General features: G+C 36.4%; 2 protein-coding genes across 5 annotated transcripts in view; one reads left to right on the plus strand and one right to left on the minus strand.

The window, feature by feature from the left end:
• Nucleotides 1-7,385, plus strand: part of Unc-13-4a (BAI1 associated protein 3) — a 173,134-nt gene extending 165,749 nt beyond the window's left edge. For all 3 annotated transcript variants that reach the window (XM_076313696.1, XM_076313697.1, XM_076313698.1), the window contains 5 exons: nucleotides 577-792; nucleotides 1,283-1,477; nucleotides 1,883-2,127; nucleotides 3,596-3,804; nucleotides 4,981-7,385. In XM_076313696.1, coding sequence (XP_076169811.1) covers nucleotides 577-792; nucleotides 1,283-1,477; nucleotides 1,883-2,127; nucleotides 3,596-3,804; nucleotides 4,981-5,075 — 960 coding nt within the window. In that variant the 3' untranslated portion in view covers nucleotides 5,076-7,385. The remainder of the gene's footprint in view (nucleotides 1-576; nucleotides 793-1,282; nucleotides 1,478-1,882; nucleotides 2,128-3,595; nucleotides 3,805-4,980) is intronic.
• An 848-nt stretch (nucleotides 7,386-8,233) lies between these two features.
• LOC143148550 (dynein axonemal light chain 1) lies at nucleotides 8,234-15,227 on the minus strand. Of its 2 annotated transcripts, XM_076314981.1 has the most exons (4): nucleotides 15,017-15,227; nucleotides 14,658-14,950; nucleotides 9,987-10,264; nucleotides 8,234-9,087 (listed from the first exon to the last, which is right to left on the minus strand). In XM_076314981.1, exons 2-4 carry the CDS (start codon nucleotides 14,851-14,853, stop codon nucleotides 8,944-8,946), a joined length of 618 nt encoding a protein of 205 aa, XP_076171096.1. In that variant the 5' UTR covers nucleotides 14,854-14,950; nucleotides 15,017-15,227; the 3' UTR covers nucleotides 8,234-8,943. The 2 variants fall into 2 exon arrangements, with proteins under 2 accessions (XP_076171096.1, XP_076171094.1); XM_076314979.1 differs by having other exon boundaries at nucleotides 14,658-15,226.
• Nucleotides 15,228-19,428: the final 4,201 nt, after the last annotated feature.

Consider the following 19,428-nt stretch of genomic DNA (forward strand, 5'->3'; position numbering starts at 1 on the left):
ATTTTTACAGAGAAAACCAGCAATTTAATTATTGTATATAACTAAATATATTTAGTATGTATTTTTGAGATCATTTTGACCAATCCTAAATGTTCGAATTAATAAACGAGGAATTAGCACTCCATGTAAATATTTTATAAGTAGTAATTAACATTATTGTTAAATTAGTCGTGTTTAATTAGTAAAAGCAATTTGGAGACATATATTAATTTATAAAAAAGAACGTTTTCATCCATTAGTCAACGTAGATTTCCCAGATAGGTTAATTGAAACCTTCAACGAAGCTTTATCCAGTAAAGTCTACCTTAGATTCGATTGGACGAGAATAACAAGCGATTGTGTTCCAAATTAACGTACGATCTAAAAATCGTACTGCAGTCGCACATTGGTAAACAAATGTATACGAAATGTCAGAGAGAGGGCAATAATAAATCGCGAAGAAATTTCCCATACAACGGAAATGAAGAGACGTGATCCACCTTTTGATCGCGAAAGCTGGAAAAAGAATGTTCAGAACAATTTCGTTGAAACGTTGCGAGAACGAGAAAGCTGATACGTTCTTTGTTCGAATCTTAGATGAGACCACCCCTGAAGAAGGCTATGTTCCATTTGGCTTGGTCGCCGGACAGTCTGCCCACTTCGGAGGCCATTGCACCGTTGCTGGAATATTTGGATGTTCATCTGGTGGCACTTAATTCGGCTTTGCTTACGGTGAACTTCAACCGAGTCCTCCAGGACATCTGGGAGGTCGTTCTTGGCGAGCTGAGTAACCAGATGGATGGAAACGCGGGCGTAAGTAGATATTTATCAATCTGTATTAAAATCGCTACATGGTTACTAAAAAAACAATCGATAGAAATCACTCGAATAGTCACTTTTTATCCCGATACATAAATCTTTAATTCTCTAGGTTGCTCTACAACTGTAGTTCTATTAATCGCTCTATAATAATAATTCTATTGGTTGCTCTACAAGAAAAATTCTATCAGTCATTCTATGATAATAATTCTAGTAGTTGCTCTGTGATAAAAATTCAATTAGTCACTCTGTAATAATAATTTTATCAAATGCTGTATAATAATTATTCTGTTAGTTATTCTATGATAACGATTTTATTAACTGCCGTATAATAAGGATTCTATTAATCATTCTCAGACAATGATAACTTTATTAATTGCTCTGTAGTAATGATTCATGAATAGTATCTCAGCATTGTGCGAGGGCATTTTTAAAATACAAATAACTTTTGAATTTACTCTCGTTCTAAAGTATCTTCTTTCAGGACAAACCTGCGATGTTCTACGAAAGACTTCACGAGGCCCTGGATTTACTGCTGAAGTTCTTCCACGCGGACGAAAAGGGTCTGTCGTACGATGCGCTTCATTCGCAGAGCTTTTTGAACGTGGAGGAACGCTTGCAATACCATAAAATGGACACCTCGTTCTTGATCGATCGATACTATCGACAACGACTTCAGGTTACTCTAAAACTTCATTTCTCTACTGATTCTCTAATGATATTGCGATGCAATGTATCGAAAGAATCCAAACGTATTCAATATTATTGAAGCCCAGCCAATATATTGAAAATACTGTTTAGATAATATTACTGCTTCAATGTCTACGATCCTGTGTTAGTACCTTTGGAACTCGACAATTATTTTTTCACTGTTCAGAATTCAATGCCCCTTGGATCAATTTTTATTTGAATCGTCGTTAAATTTACATTTTTAATCGCTAGAATACTCTTCTAAATCGATATCAACCGTTCGACGTCTCTATGATTTCAATTTTAATTTCTTTCAATATCGTGTTTTTGCCATGGAACATTGCACGTTGATTTAAAAAAATGAAACGGAGATTTGATTGGCAATTCCTTCCAGGACCAACTAAACACCGTCTCCTCGGAATACGGTGTTTTGACAGTGATGGCGTACCTGAATCACGACTCCCTGTGCGTGGAAGTCATAAACGCCAAAAACGTGATACCATTGGATCCAAATGGTTACAGCGACCCCTTCGTCATAATCGAACTGCTACCGCGAAGAGTCTTCGAGTATTGCGCCGAGCAGCACACCAACGTTAAAAAGAAAACACTGAATCCCACTTTCGACGAGTGTTTCGAATTGTGAGTTGTTATCGTGAAATTCTGACACACTCGATTGAGTAAATTTTCCTATTCAACTTTTGCATGCACAAATGCATTTCTACGACATACTTTTGTCAATTTTTATTTATTTCGCAGTAAATAGTTTATCGTAACAAGTAACATACTTTTTTCAACTTTATTTATAACTTTTGAAAAAGAACCTGGCATTTAAAGGTTCATCTATTTTAAATTAATGTATATAGTACACTAGAGCTTTGTACACTCTCAGGTTTTTTGATCATTGACATTTTATTTGTATTTCTGGAATTCTTTCGAATAGACACTGCACTAGCTGTTGATCCTCAAATCTAAACAATCATTTTGTTCTAAATGCTTGTCACTCGTACTCACAGTAGAATCATAATCAACTGGCTGCTCAAGATTGCTCAGAGGCTATCCCCACCACACAATCACGTTATCCCACTATTTTATTTCCCCTCTCCTTGCACCGAAGGGGCGTGACGTTGAGACGACAACACAGTTCGTAGCCTTGCAAATTGGGCGATATTTAAGATTTTTGTTCGAGGAAACTATTGGCCGTGTGAATTTCAAATTCTGTACGTAGATATACTTATACTTTGTCAAGCTGTAAGAATTTTTTGAAGTACGAATAATTGATTTCGTTGAAGTAATATACACGGTTGATACATGATTACACTACACGCACTGTGTACGATGAAATCTATGTCCACGATTGGCACGATAACTTTTGTCCTGGGCATCTTAAACGAAAAGATAAATAGGATTTTTATTCTACATAAATACAATCGTCACCCAAAGTAAAGTAAAAAGAAACTCGAAAATCAAAGTAATTGCAATATTTAAAGAAAAAATTCTATTTCTCGCAAAATTTTATTTCTGCAAGCGTCGAAGAAAAAATCTGATACAGACCCCGAATTGATTTTAATTTCAACAATAAAGAGACACTTACTTCAACCACTTGAAAATCACACACCACTATTGAAGTACATAGAAAGTTGGGTTCAAAGTCCTGTAATCATTACCACTTGTTCGAATTTCATTGCAACCTCTCTAGAACAATGCTTTTGAAATTCGAGTTATGCGAAAAAATATGAAAAAGGTACCATTCTTCGTTCCACGTCCAATTAACCAGACCTTTCATGCATCGACCTTTAACAACGTTAAAGGTCAATTAACAAAGTTCACTCGCTCCATAAATAGTTTTCTCTAAAACTCGACAAGATCGTATCAGCCTACGCTATATTTACATTAACAAATTGCACGATACGCATCACACGAAAACACCAAGAAGAAAAGTCAGATTTTCGTGACATTAATATCACGCTTTGACATTTACTTTGGACACACGTTTCCTGTCTATCGAAGAAACAAACCGCACACGTGCAAATTTAATCCAATCCCTCGCTTATTTTCACCATAAGAGGCAAAGAAAAATCTCTATTCGATTGGACGATTCTTTTTGCAGCTCCGTGTGCGTGGAACAGTGTCGAAGTCCAGACGCCATGGTGGTCTTCACGGTGATGGATCACGATGTTCTCACGGCGAACGACTTTGCTGGTGAAGCATTCTTGGGGCTCAGCACGATACCGGGAGTGGCAGACACGAACGCCACCATAGACAATTTCCATGGCCTCAAGCATGCCGAGCTACCCCTTATGCATCAAAAGAATCGACGTGAGTCGATTAGGAGCTGATCATTCGCGCGAAAAGTGCCAAACTTTTTTTCTTTTTTTTTTAATTTGCTTCTTAGGTTTGAAAATAAACCTTTCTGTAAGATTAACGAGAAAATATTGAAACGAGTAGTTGTAACGAGAAGTATTCCGAAGAGCTGAAAAGAATACTTCTGAATGGGCTTAAAGTTTGGTGTTCAAAATTTTGAATAAATTATTTCACCATTGGTCAGGATTTTTCTGATAATCACGAGTACGTAATAGATTGAAAAAAAATAAATTTTATTGTGAACACGACTCGGGTGCATTCTTTGTAGCTCCGTGCAGTACATACGATACTCCATATATTGAGAGTTGGAAGATTAAAAATAATTTGTATTTAAATCAACGCGTAGTCTGAACTAATTTTTTCAATTTACGGTCTACGAGTAATACCTTCGTTAAATTTACGATTTACGAGTTTATTAACGAACTTTTAAAATTAATAAGATGGGGATGAAAATAATGTTAAAGGAGATTTCGATTTCGTTTATGCAAAGTAGAAACGTTTTTCACAACCGAGAGTTCTCGTGACGAGACAACATTATAGAAATCGGACACTTTGGATCATTTCTACCCTCTTGGTTAAACTTTGAAACGAGTCTTTAGTCCAATTTATCATAAACGATTCTGGGGTTTGAAAAATCATTTCAAAAAATAAAGACACGACGCAGAAAAGTACGCTTCTTGGCTCTTCTTTCTATACTTTTCTTTAAATTTATTTCTGCAAAATAAAATCCATTGTGTACGCATTTTGATACACCCGTTGATGCGATAAAACGTCTACCAGGTTGTTCAATCAATTTTCTCGTTCGATGAAACTTATTGAACAGTACTATATTGAACAGTACTGTTCTTTCTATACTTTTCTTTAAATTTATTTCTGCAAAATAAAATCCATTGTGTACGCATTTTGATACACCCGTTGATGCGATAAAACGTCTACCAGGTTGTTCAATCAATTTTCTCGTTCGATGAAACTTATTGAACAGTATTATATTGAACAGTACCGTTCAATAAATTTTATTGAACAACCTATTACTTCCGATTATTGGATATTTCGCGTCACGGGGGGGCGTTGAAAACGGAAATCGGCGCTCAACGATCTCGATGACAAATTCGTTTCCCCTTCTGTTCCCAGATCACCCGATTCTGCAGATTCTGGAGACGAGAGCCGGCGACAAAGTGGCCATCGATTTCGTGAAGAAACAGAAGCAACGATTCGCCACGACGTAAAAGAAAAATCGTTCGCGGAATCGAAAGCCTCGGTCGCGAGCCGTTGGATTCTCCAGTGTTTAAAACCACGGGTGAAACGAGGGAAGAAAGAATAGCCGATAAACGAAATCCATCCCCCCTCGGATAGCTGGTCGAACCCCCAAAAAAAATTCCCCCGTTTCTCCCGGTATTCGCCAGATCTTTCTCAGTGTAAATTGTGTTTGAATATAATCGGTGTTGGTAACTAAAGAAAACTAATAAGAAAATAAATATTAAAGCGGAGGGTTAACGGGAAGACGAAAAAGAAAAAAAAAAACAAAAGAGGAAATGAAAACAGAGGGAAAAACAAAAAGAAAGCATACATATATTCAGAACTATTTTTGTGTCGACGACTAAGCGAGAGGAGCTGAGCAAAGTACAGAGAGAGAGAGAGAGAGAGAGAGAGAGAGAGAGAGAGAGAGAGAGAGAGAGAGAGAGGAGAAGAAAGAGAAGTTTTAATCTGTCAGCGTATCTAGGGATAAATGTTTTAAAAAGTCGATACCGCTCGAGGCTTCCAGCTACGGGATTGTTTCTTTTCGAAAAAATATTCTCCACTTTTTGCCACCGTCAAACGGTTCAGCTTCGTATTATTCGAACGAAGCCACTGACGCGATGCCGGTGAAACGTGGGAACGATTTCTTCCAAAGAGGCGTTTCCGCTCGAAAGCCTCGAGCGATATCAGCTCGTAAGAACCAGGCCGTGAAAGCCTCAAGTATCTCGTTTAACAAAAAAAAAATGGAAAAAAAAAAATGCTATCGTCGAGACCGTCGAGACTCGAAGCAATGTTAAACGGCCGTGACATCGAACGATTCGCATCTACGATAAAACAAACGAACGAAACATAGACGAAAAATCAAAAAGTGCACCCGTGGATCATACCGTACCTCGACACGTCCAAAAATCGATTTACCGAGATCGAAGCTGAATAAAAAAAAAAGGGGGAAAAAAAGAAAAAGAAACAGAAAAGGAAAAAGTATACCCCCGCGAGGACATTTCATTGCCGATTCGCATCGCTTCGACGGATAAAACAGATCAATTTCCAGAGAGTCGATATACATACGATATTTTTCTTACTCGTCATTGGCTAAACGTCTCTTTCTATCTTTCCACCGCCGAATTTCCCCCACTACTCCGATTGCCAGCGATATTGTTCTCTTCTTCGTCGCGCGCGCATGCGACCGATCACGGTGTCGCGAAATCTGCACGAAACGATTTCTCGAACGACGTTTCGAGAAAGCTGCCCGAGGAAAACGAACCACAGCCACGGAACGGTGAGAATTACGCGCGAAGAGATCGTAAGAACGATGATTTTGCGCCGCGTTGCATGTATACGTAGTCGAAGCTAAGAAACGATTCGATGGTGAAGAAACAAAGACGAAAAAACGAAAAAAAAATGAAAGAAAAAATGAAAAAAAAAAAGAAGAGTTACAAAGTAATTAAATACCAAGCGAAACGGTGTCCCCTTTGTGTCTCCGTCGCGGAGATTCGTGTTTGATTTGCTCGTACAATCTGAAATCTTTCTAAAGCTTTTCCGATCTCTCGGCACGACGATGAACGGGCTTCTTCGCTCGAAAGTTTTTCTCATCGGTGAATCGTGCTCAATTCTATTCGACGAAATTGGACGAGTGCCAGACGAAGGATGTTCGAGGGAATCTACTTGAAAAGGAAAACAATTATCGAACAGACGAGACAGAGTCTGTCGTCGAATCGCGTGACGCATGAACCGAAAGAGAACGAACGGATCGGTTACGCGATCGAAATTGGCGATCGATGTAACTAAATTAAGGGAATATAAAGAAAGTAGTAAAAAAGAAAAAGAAAAAAAAAATGTAAAAGATTCACAAAAACGCATCAGAAAACGAAGAACGAACCGGGATACGCGAAACCGAGAAAAAGCAAAAAAAAATAATACGTGCACACTCGTCGATTTTTCTATTGCACGGTATCACGCGTGTACACGTACGAAACATAAAACAACACACCTTTGTATCTCACACGCCTTCGACGAAGAAATGAAACACGAAACACACACACACACACATACACATATATATACACACACGCGCGCAAAAATAACGCAAAAACGTACAGAAACAAAAAAAAAGAAGAATAAGTAAACGCGAAACCAGAGAAGAAAACGATCATCTCTCGAAAAGTCGTCTGTCCGATCCTCGATATATCTCGTGCATCGAATCCAATCGAACTCTATTTGCTTTTTCAACCTTTTACAATCACCAGAACGTATGTACGATCTGTCTTGTATCGTGAGACGAATAAATTAATATAAATGTAGCGGGTCGTTCTCTCGTTCTCCCGAAGTCTTTCCTTTGCTATTATACATCGTGTTTTTCTTATTCGAACAATGATCGTTCCAAGAAAGATAGCTTGTCGATACGTGAAAAGAAAAAAATTATTTTATGGAAAACTTGTATGTAGCAAGTATTTTATCAGAACAGTGGTATTTCGGTTCTCTTCGATTGTTTACGTATCAGTATTAAATAAAAAAAAGAAAAAAAAATAATATATATATATATATTGTATCTCCCTCCTTGCTTAATTGATATTTATATGCAAATATGTACCTGAAGTGAATCGAAATATCATTATTTTACTAAAATACTTGCTACATTGCTGAAACAAGGCTTTCGCAAAATAATTTTTTACTCCGACGTATTAAAAGAGAAAGAGCTATCTTTTCTTAGAACCCTTTATTGTTTTTATCGAAAAATAATTATAATTGATGTATGTGTATAACCTTTCCTCTGATTTGACAAAAAGTGTTTTTACCGAATATATTCGTAATTAATCGATTCGTACGACAGAATAAATAGCACACTATGAAATTATATTATTGTTCGTTTTAAATTGTGTTAATACGAATATGTTCGTCTATCTAGCATTACTAAATAGTTGCTGTTGGTGGAAGATTGAACAAGTTTACATGTGTACGATTTGAGATAAGGTAAGTAAATCGAAAATACAAAAGGAGAATCATCGAAGTAATTTATACTTCGTTCGAACCTATTATATTTCCAATTAAAAAATACACTTTTTCACAAAAACACAAGTTTGTGAATAGAGAAAACAAAATTTAAAACAGTGTAAGAAAAAGTGACAAATATAGGAAAAAATGAAAAGGAACTCGACGAGTAGGATTATTTACAAAATATATTTATTTCGTGGTTTTGTACACAGGTGTATTCAAATATTCGTCAAGTGTTCGTCACCATTTTTTTTAATGAAAACTTTCGCGTTTAGAGCAATCGAAAATAAGGGTAACTCATGGGATGTAAAATATTTGAATGCAAAATCATTTGATCGCCAAATCTTCAAATTTATCAACATTTCTGTATCTAAAATAATCTATATTTATCCTATTTCAGAATCAGCTGTAATTATTTCCATTTTACAGGAATATTCCACACCCGTTGACAATTAGCAACGAATAACGATTGACTCGTGAATTCGAGATAAGAATAGTTTGCATCTTCTTTTTTACAAAAATGTTAACAGCATCGAAAATGAAAACGATATAAATTTCATTAAATTTACTTATTGATTCCTGTACCGTATGATTTTTCCATTAGAAACTATAAAACTGATACAAAAAGCATCGTTGCATCCAAGAGGATGATTCATCCCACGACTAAGAAAATACATGCCATTTTTTACCATTCTGCGAACGTCTGCAAAGTTCCTTATTATTGAAGTTAAATTCTAAAAAGTGTTGTCTGTGATATTCTAAAAGTTGCTTTACAAAAAAGAAAACTTGCAGAAGTATCAAAAATGGTAAAAGGTTACGAAAACATTTCTAAAAGGTGAGTGTGTAGAAATGTCCTTCGACATTAGTTTATGTGCTTTCCATTTGCAAAGGACTATCGAGCTTTTGTGGTTGGTTCACGTTCGAACATTCTTCCGTTCGTATGATCGGTTCGCCATCCAATTTCACCAACGTTGGTAAACGTCTGGCCACCTCCGACCTCCACTGTTCCATCTAAAAATGTCAGAGAAAATATTGCTTTACCATCTACCGTAAAACCCAAAAATCCATTTTAAGAATATTTTACGAAAAGTATTTCTAAAAAAAATTGGAAAGATACAAGAAGTAGATATCTCTAAAATTTAGTAAAGTTAAGAGCTCGGTAAATAACGTAACGCACTCAAATACAATACGTAATAATACATTATTAATTTCTATGACATTTCTAAACATTGGAAATCATTGAATTAAAATCGACTTATTTAAGTACGATGCACGTCTTTTAAGAAATTGTAAAACATGTTCCTTTCATCGAAGCATTAACAAACCCAATTTTTGTTCGGTAAAACAAGCCTATTATAATTGAACAAAATGTCTGAAATACTATTTCGCTAATTAGAAGTCGTTACTTGTTATTTGTTACCTACAAGATCGTCCAAGACAGATGTCATTACTTGTTATTTGTTACTTACAAGCTCGCTCAAAACAGATGTCATTATTTGTTATTTGTTACTTACAATACCGTCCAAAACAGATGTCACCACTTGTTATTTGTTACTTACAATATCGTCCAAAACAGATGTCATTACTTGTTATTATGTTACTTACAAGACCGTCCAAAACAGCTATCATCACTTGTTATTTGTTACTTACAGTATTGTCCGAAACAGATCTCACTACTTGTTATTTGTTATAAAATAGTTCAGAACAGAAATCGTTGTCAATTAATTCCTCCATTTAATCGATATCAATGGAGCGATCACCTATGTGTATTTGCAATTAGATCAATTCCTATGGAAACGCAAAGATTGTCCAGACGGAGTCGCAAACAAAAATCTAATCCCCTGGTTGGCTTTCGGATTAAGAATCGGAAGAATCGGATTAAAGACAGATTGAAGGATTTCGAAGCGTACCTCGAGACTCTCGTAGAGTGGATTCCCAACGAAAACGAGATCCTGAAGATTCGGTAGCTCCTGGAGCCTGTTGAATTCGTTCCACTCCCTCACCAGATTGTTCGACATGTAGAGTACACGAAGATTTCTCATTGCGTTGATTCCCTTCATCTTCTCGATGAGATTGTACGAAATCCAGAGCTCCTGGAGGGTGTCCCCCAACGGTTCCAGACCAGAGAACCCTTTAATCGAGTTACGCCCTAACGCGATGATCTTCAAGTTCTTCAGACTCCCGATTCCTGCATAAAACGAGAAAACTTTAACGACGTCTGTGTTTCATACGTTGCTTAACGGTGATTAACATCGTCGAGAGAACTTTGGCTGGATCGGTTACTTTCAGTTTAAAAGAATGTTCCTTCGTTCGGAATTTTATCACCGAGTCTGACACTTGTATACCCTGTGGGCACGAAAGAAACTTGAAAAAGACTTTGCACTCGATTAACGTCTCGCTATCGATAGAGTATTCGTTACAAAGGTGTCGGTATCGAAAACTGATACCAAGTACCCGAGACACTTCCCAACGAGTATTCGGTTATCGAATTACTCGAGTCTTGTGTCGACAAGTATGCGATTCTATCGATTTCATCTTCAGATGATGGTAGTCATAAACAAGTACTGAATGTAATTTAATTTAAATGTAAACACAAGCTAACTGCCACAAGTTTAATCTAAGTGGTCTTATACTGTGTAAATGTTCTAGAAACTTAAATATAATTGTTATGAAAATTTAATCGTTCTCTTTCGAGGGCAAATTCTTCGCCACCTATAACCAAGGAAAGAATCACAATGGAGAATAATTTTTGCAAAAATTCTTTCTCATCAATATTCTGACTGTTGTGAGGATTGTCTTTATCAAATCCCACGTAACTAAGGTTTACATACATTCGTGTATACGTATATATACACATATATGCATACAGCTACTAGAGATAACTTTTGTTGTATCATCTTTGAATGGTATTGGAAATTCAACAGAGACCATTTCAATTCTGTCATTCAGTTCAAGCATATTTCTTTCACGCCACGAAAACACTTCACTCGTTCGTCTATACCAAACGCTCTTCACATTTTCTCAGAACCATACTTGTTTCGTTACATTCCCACACTCTTAAAAAAAAATTTACTTCGAACATGAATACGTACCTACGTACGTGTGTACGTCACTAACACGAAACTTCGTATTCAAGTTTTATATTGTCACCTCGAAACCTGATTCAATCTTGAACAAAACCGGTCCATGAATAACGATGACTGTCTCTTGAATTCGTACGCAGGGGAAGGTTCAAATGTATGTTCGTAATTTGTAGAAATGTTAACGGATAGTTTACTTAAATCTTGAAAAGAATAAAATTTCGCGTAAACATCGACTCTAGTTTCTCTGAGAAAGAAAAATTGAAAACGTTACCCTATCCCCCGCTTACTCGGAACATTTTCTTTTCGTTGGAAAATATTGCGATCTCCCTCGTCTTCGTTGATTCACAAAAAGACACGGATGTTAAAAATGACCGTATCAACGAGCAGAGGAGCGAGTGGGCGTGTCTCGAGACAGGAGAAATGAAGTTCGAGTGAAAGATTAGTCTGGAAAGTAGAGAATATGATTGATCAAGATCCGTGTTTAATGAAATTTCTGTTTGATCGAATTGTATTAATCGCGGGGCGATTACGTGTCAATTACGAAGGACGGTTAGCACCTGCGGTCCATTTCACGTGACCCGTAACGTAATTCCATTTACATCGAATTATTCGCCCTGTCGAACGCTCCACGTCTCGTTTTATTGTTCTTGCCCGTTTTGCTCCGCTCCATACAAATTGGAGCACGTCTGCGCTGGTTACGGATTCTTCTCTACCGATGCAAATTTACACCGAAACGGTCAAAAAGCTAAAGTTTCTCACGCGAGAGTGTATTCACCGCACCAAGTATTCAGCTCCTCGAACAATGAACAATGAATTCTGATTACTGTACCGACGAAATTGATGCCGTGCATTAAACAGACACGTGTCGCGTAAAAATCATAATTGAACAATATTATAATCGAATATACGAGTCGTAGAACGAGTACATTAATTATTTTTTCAGTCGATCGGGATAATTTCATCAGTTTGATTCTTTCTAATTCGTTTCCATGAACATTTCTGTGAGAAACGTAACAATGGACCTTCTATGTCATTGTGTGTACCAAGAGAACAGCAAACAATTAAAAAGCAGCTTCGTATCTCGAAGAATGATATTTATTGATAAAATATGCGATACGAATATTTCATACTTATACCGACTATTTTGGTTATTATTTAATTTGTCGATATCGAAAGGAAGTACATCTTGGGTTTCGAAGAACGAAATCGTTAATGGAGACAAATTGTTCAGATACACGAGCGGAATATAGTAAAATTAAGTACGAAATACTTGAAATAAAACGTGCCTTTCGAAAAATTAGAGAATTGCGCGAAAAAGTACCATCCGTCGAGAATTTGGAATTTGGAACGTGTAATGTTTAATATTGACTCGCAGACTAATTGGTACTAACTTTAAGTTTAAATGTCGCTCGTGGTTGTCTCAGCTTCTAACGATTTTGGAGTACGAGCGAGAATGAAGCAAACTATACGATACAGTGTTTCGGAGCACAAATCTAGATTTAGATGACACAAGGCAAGATCGAGTTGTAAAGAAAATATTTAGTTAGAATGGTTGGTTACACAACAGGTGTCTCGAAATTTAAGTCTTCGCTAGAGGGTAACCAACAATAATTCAACAATTATAAATGCACCGAAGTTACAGATACGTTACAGTGTATGATAAGTATCTTAAATTAGCAACAAATTTCGTATCGTACGTGTGTTTAATTGCGAATATAATTTAACAGCAATTTACTCGTTCAAAATTATTTTACGATACTCATAATCTGACACGTCCAACTAAATGTCACTCGATAATAAAAAAACGTGTCTTATTTACAAATTTTCAAACTCGACGGCTAAGTATCACTTAATGATAACAAACGTATTGTTTACACGCTTTCAAACTCGATTTCCTGGTAAACGAAACTTCGAAAGGAAAAATGTTATCCTTTTTTTGACTTATTTTTGCACGTAGAATTACCATTTGACCGATGCTACCACTCGTTCGATAACACCATGTAGACTCACTAAACTGAATAAATTATTCTTAGTCGGTGTGGGGTCGGAAAATCAATATTATCAAAGTTAGAAACGATTTTCGGTTTTGGCAACGCGAGTGACCGCTTGCCTCAGAAAAGATTACGTTACCGTAATCTCCTTTCGATGTCAACAAATGCTTCACCTACGTGTCCTCGCTCCATTTCAACACGTGCTCGCATCTTCGTATTACAGAATTGCGTGCTGTTTCGAAAATTCCCAATTTCGGGTCACTTGACTCGAACACTAATCACCAAAGCAGAAAGGTATCGATTCTCGTAACCGTTTCAAGAAGGAACTGTTTTCTTCGAAATAAATAAAAATTTCCATCTATTTTTATCCACGATACCTATCAATTTCCTGACATTGTAGCTGTATCACATCGAAAAATATAATTATGAATATTGAACATTTATTCGTAATTTTAGCGGTTACTTTCACGATGCAATATTTAAAATTAAAATTTTCACGATGCAACGTTAAAATAACTAGAGAAACGGAACGATACAAACAAATGTTTGTATCGGTGTCCCTGAAGAGCATAAAGAAGATAATATTACAAAGTTACGGCACAGTAATAATTATTAATTATAAGCTTAACTAAATGCAAAGGTAAAATATAATCCCGTATAAACAAGCAATAAAGTCATTTGTGTTGCCAAAACCGAAACATGAATACACACGGTACACGTGCATGTGGATGTTGCACGTGTAATATAATACCAAATAAAGGAAGAAGCATATTTTATAAACAATTTCGCAATGATAAACATTTAAAGGAATAATATTTTACTTCTTATACTATACTATTCGATAAGTTTTGTCGATTCGATAAGAACTGGCGCTATTGGATTCGTCGTTTTATTTCTCTAAAGATGGTGCTACTGTTTGATGAACACGTGTGAAGTTTCATGTAGATCTGTATTTCAAACCATGAAATCGTGTTTTTCTTATCGAACAACCTAGTATATCTTCCTTTCTTATGGAAATAATTAAAGCAAATATATTAAAAAGGGAAAAGCTCTGTAACCTTAAATCAATTTTACAAAAACAGTGAATAACTTAGAATGAAATATTACATCGTAGTGTGTTCCAATGTAATCATTTCTGCTTACTTTGCTTTCAATTTATATAGTAGCACAGCTCGAAAGTTAATAAAGCATGATACATTCTCTTCTTAAATATAATTGAACGTGCCCAAACTTCGAATAGCAATCAGTGTAAATATATTCATAAAATACACATTTATTACTTAACAATAAGTAATAAACAAATATACATTCACACATTTATACGTTCCATTCTACTGATCTGTATTCACGATGATAAAATGAATTTTCCGACAAAGACCAAAAATTGGGGAGCTAAACGTTAAATCACCGTTCAATTCTGCTTATTGTTCGATAATATTTGTTACATTTCCCGTGAAAGTAAACGCGATGCAACAGTGAAAGAAGTCAAGTATTTAAGTATATCCACCTGCAATTTTCTCGATCATGTTGGTCGACAAAGAAAGCTCCTCACAGTTGACCAAGGTTGCCAGAGCATTGTCCATCTTCTCTATGGGAGGCCATTGAAAATTCAGGATAACTTTTGTCGCAGTGGAAGCTTCTCGTTCGTTCCCTTCCCATCGACGAATTGCTTCCTTGCAGGTAGTCGGTTTGACAGTAGCCATGTTACATCATCGATTATCAATTTAAAAACCATCGAAAATCTCCACCAGCGTGGTAAACGATCGATTCCTCGAAGACAAGCACACAGCCATTACACGACTGTTAAAACATTACCGATCTAGTAAACGAGTAATAAAAGAAAAAAAAAAAAACGAAACGACGTACAATTGATATTTCGAAAGTAGTCGACGTTGTACGTCACACGTACAACGAATTGATGCATATTTAATTCGAATTTATTCACGCTCCTCGACACAAAATCTCGAACACAAGTCGGCATTTGTTTTCCTTCGTGGCAAACTGCCACGACTGGAGGCTGGTAATATCTGGCACCAATCGAAATAATCGATGATCCGAGCGCATGCGTCTGGTGAGAGTTATTTATCAACTAAGCGTCGCGATAAGATTTACGGTAGGTATTAACATTGAAAAAGTACAGGTCTTTCGGAGGTAGGACCGTGTGCATTCGACGCAAAACAGGAATAATGATCGTTTTTTGGATCGACTGCTGGAACTTGGTTTACACGAGTCATCGATGTTTCGAAGATCGATTTGCAATTTTTAAATCGATTTCGATACATTTTACAATTCTTACTGGGTTGAATTCGAGTTTTTAATCAATTTGAAAATATTTTCACAATTTTTGAGAGGTCGAATTTGAATTTTCAATCAATTCGAAAATATTTAACAATTTTTAAAGGGTGGAATTCAATTTTGAAGCTCGATTGGATTCAACGAAGATGCAAATTTTTCAGAGTTGTTTCAGAATTCGTCTATACTATTATTACTGTTGGTTATTAATATTATGATTATAAATTTCAATAATCATACTTACTGTTTTCAAGCACAAATTTTTCTTTGTAAGATAACCTTTTTTTAATGAAAATAAAGTTACTTACAATTAAGCAAGATCGGTTTTACTGTCTTAGATCTTTCGAAACGTTGCGGACTCCTGAAATTGTAACTTTTCAAAAAAATGTTGTCTAAATTTGTCTAAACATTTACAAAAGTTGTAAATGCAATTTTAATTTGACATTTACTCTTAATTAATGAATTATATAGTTAAAGGTGTGATTGAATAAAAAGTAAAGAAGGAATTAATTATAAAATACGATTAAAATACTCTGGATTTGTATCGTATGTTAATATAAATATACGTCTCGCGTATATTTACAGTAGGGTCAAACCTGTATAAGTTCTTAACACAGATCATGAGAATCTTCATTAACGAAGGCTGAATAATCCCAGACGATTTGCAATGTCTTGTAACGTCCTACAAAGAACGAAATAGTCCGGTTTGGGAATCACTGATCTTGACTGTTGAAAAACTGTACCTAAAAATATCACCTGTCGAAAAAATGTTACAATTTTATAACGATAATACAGTATTACCTCGCTAACTGATCGCGAATTGGGTCTCCTCTGTTCAATTACCGAGGGAAGATAAAAGCGATTTCTTTCCAGGAATCGAGCTTTTCTCGATTCAAAAGTCCTAGGTGTGACCAGGAGAGTAGGATACATGCAGATTATATTATACTATACGGAACAACAGTGGTGTTGATGATACCAATTCAGTTATCGAGGGAACATATCGAACAATTAACAAGGTGTCACCTCGAATTGAATTCTCAAATTCGTGAGTCTTCTTAAGTTCCACTGATTTGTTTACTAAAACGTTTCCAACTCTGTCCATGAAATCATCATTGGTAACAAAGCTTAACGTACAAATTAACGAAAATTATGTAACAATCATCGTTACGTGCACTTCAAAAATTTACGTTCCTCTTTAACGCAACTTTTTCACCTGCTAAATTGTTAACCTCTATTATCGAAGAGGACCTTGAACACTGAATTGAAAACATTTTAACAAACGAAAAAAAAACAAACCGAAGAAGACAATCTATTGACAAAATTATTTTCATCGTCTCGAGAATCTCTGCTTGAAAACAAATGAAAGAAGTGGAAGGTATAGAAGAGAGAGAAAGCTTTCGGATGTCACTTCTTTATTGTTAATGATGTACAATAATCCCGTGGGATTAGAGCCATTCGTCAGATTTCCTTGGATGACAGATTATCTTAGATTAAAATATTCCGCTAAAGGAATCGCATCCACGATTCGTCAGATCCATTAATTCTTCGTTCGCTTTCCCCAAAAGCGTCACGACACGCATGGTCGGCATCTAAACGGTATCCACTCGTATATCTCTGTCGACCGAAGAGATGGCAGTATTGTCACGTCACACGTTACAACGAACAGACACGATAACATTACAGCGTTAAATACATCGATAATTTTCCGAACAACAGCTAACCGGTACGGGAACATCGAGTGAACGTGTCGTAGGAAAGGAAGTCGATCGGTTGACGCGCCATGTTATATCATCTATAGATCTTCGGTTCGAACGACATCACGCGTTGCCTCTGTCGTCGTTTCGAGTCCTGTAATGTGCTCAGAATTCGCGGACCGTTTTGCCTCGAACATCCTTCTCTTGGACATTAACTGGTAAACCGAGAAACAAGAAACGATAGCGATAAGAGAAACGAGATAGATAGATAGATGGATAGATAGATAGATAGAGAGAGAGAGAGAGAGAGAGAGAGAGAGAGAGAGAGAGAGAAAGAAAAACAAAAGAACAGAAAGAAGAAAAGGAAGACAAACGTCGTTGAAGCGCATAACAATCGTGTACGAAATCGAGTCTATTCGAAAATCAAGAAGAACAGCGCGCTGCCCTGTATCGACATAGGTATGGTTGTTACACACTGGTTGTATTTTTGTAAGACTTACATCGAGTTAGCTTAAATTACAAAAATACACAAAGGCACTTGATAAGAATTTTTCTTTTTAAGGTCCTCGTCGATGCAACGCCTCTCTGAACAGAATCCTAACGAGGCTGCTCGCGTTACGCGTACACGCCTCGCGATCGTTTATTAATTTAAAAACATAAAATGATAACAACAACAACGACGACGACGACGACGACGCAAACTGATACAACGCACGGAAACAATGATCCCGGTTGTGTTTCGCGAACTGATACGTAACTGGAACAAATTAATCGTACGACAGCATCGTTTAAATCGACCGCTCGTTCGTCGCGCGCAACGAACAGAGTGTCGGCAAAGGAACCATTCCCACTTAAGCATACGGGAGATTGCTGCTTTAATTTCTCGTTAATTTTATTTTACCGGCTTTATTCTTAATTGCCGCGTTGCAGCGAGGCGGTCTCGCGGTACACGTTGAGTCGAAAAAGGCGTCGTTACGTTAATAACGAAAATTAAGAAACTCGGTTTATCACTCCCCACCTCGTTGGGCATAATTTTTTCTTCGATTCTCGGTGTCACTATCGATTCAACGGCTATCACGAAGGAAGTTTCAAGAAATCTCTTTCGAGTTGTCCTTCGATCTGACTTACCGAGAACAAGATTTTCAATTCGATATTGTCTTCGATTCGGTGTGTCGATGAAACGATAATCTCGAGTACGATCGTAGTATTGCCTCGTTCGATATTTGTTTCTGTTTTAACGCTATAAATACCGACGGTGAACGTACCTATTGTTATTTGCATCGAACCAGATACGTATCATCAGTTGTCCATTTTGATCATTTTCCATGAACATTATAGACAAAGACACCGTTACTAATTGAGTAATTTTAAAAAGAAGTTTCAAACAAGTCAAATTGACTCCTTTAGCAGTTCCAGTGTTAAATACTCGTTGGTTCGATATTACTATTGTTATTTGCATCGAACTAGATACGTACCATCAGTTGTCCATTTTGATAATTTTCCATGAACATTATAGACAAAGACACCGTTACTAATTGAGTAATTTTAAAAAGAAGTTTCAAACAAGTCAAATTGACCCCTTTAGCAGTTCAGGTGTTAAATACTCTTCGATTCGATATTACTTAGAGTTGGAGCTGGATCGAAATTATGTGTACGTGAAAGACCACTTTCGAATCGTGCCAAGAATAATTTCGGTTTTATATCATTTTAGCTCGTTAATTACGGAAACACTCGGCTAAAATGGCATAAACTGAAATTATTCGTTTAATTTTGGAAACATCGAGCTAAAATGGCACAAACTAAAATTATTCAGTTAATTTTGGAAACAGCCAGAGAGTGTCTGTAGGTTTATGCGAAGAGATGGAAGATTAGCGAAAACAGCGAGGTAGCCAAATGGTGGGGGCGGTCCACCGGTGACCTTGAGAGGCCAAATTAATTGGTTTCGATCGGTAGCACTTTAAACTACACGGATCGGATCAATGACTCGACTCAGCGTTCAACTTACAGTCTCGTTTAATTTCTACCTTACGAGGAACATCGTCGAATCGATAATTTATAGTTTGAGTAAAATTTGACGCACGTATGGAACACTGGAAAATATTAGATCATTTGCGATTCAATGTAATTTTTATTCCGATCTTGTGAATGTCAAGAACCAAACTTTTTTCATACTTAATATTATTAGTCTCCGACGTAAATATTTGTTCTACAGCTTCGAGGGTATTCTTAAGATATAAATAACTAAATTGGTAAAGAAAATATACGTCCAATATTTTTTAACGGTTCATTTGT

This window comes from Ptiloglossa arizonensis, chromosome 6, assembly GCF_051014685.1.
Source record: "Ptiloglossa arizonensis isolate GNS036 chromosome 6, iyPtiAriz1_principal, whole genome shotgun sequence".
NCBI lineage: Eukaryota > Metazoa > Arthropoda > Insecta > Hymenoptera > Colletidae > Ptiloglossa > Ptiloglossa arizonensis.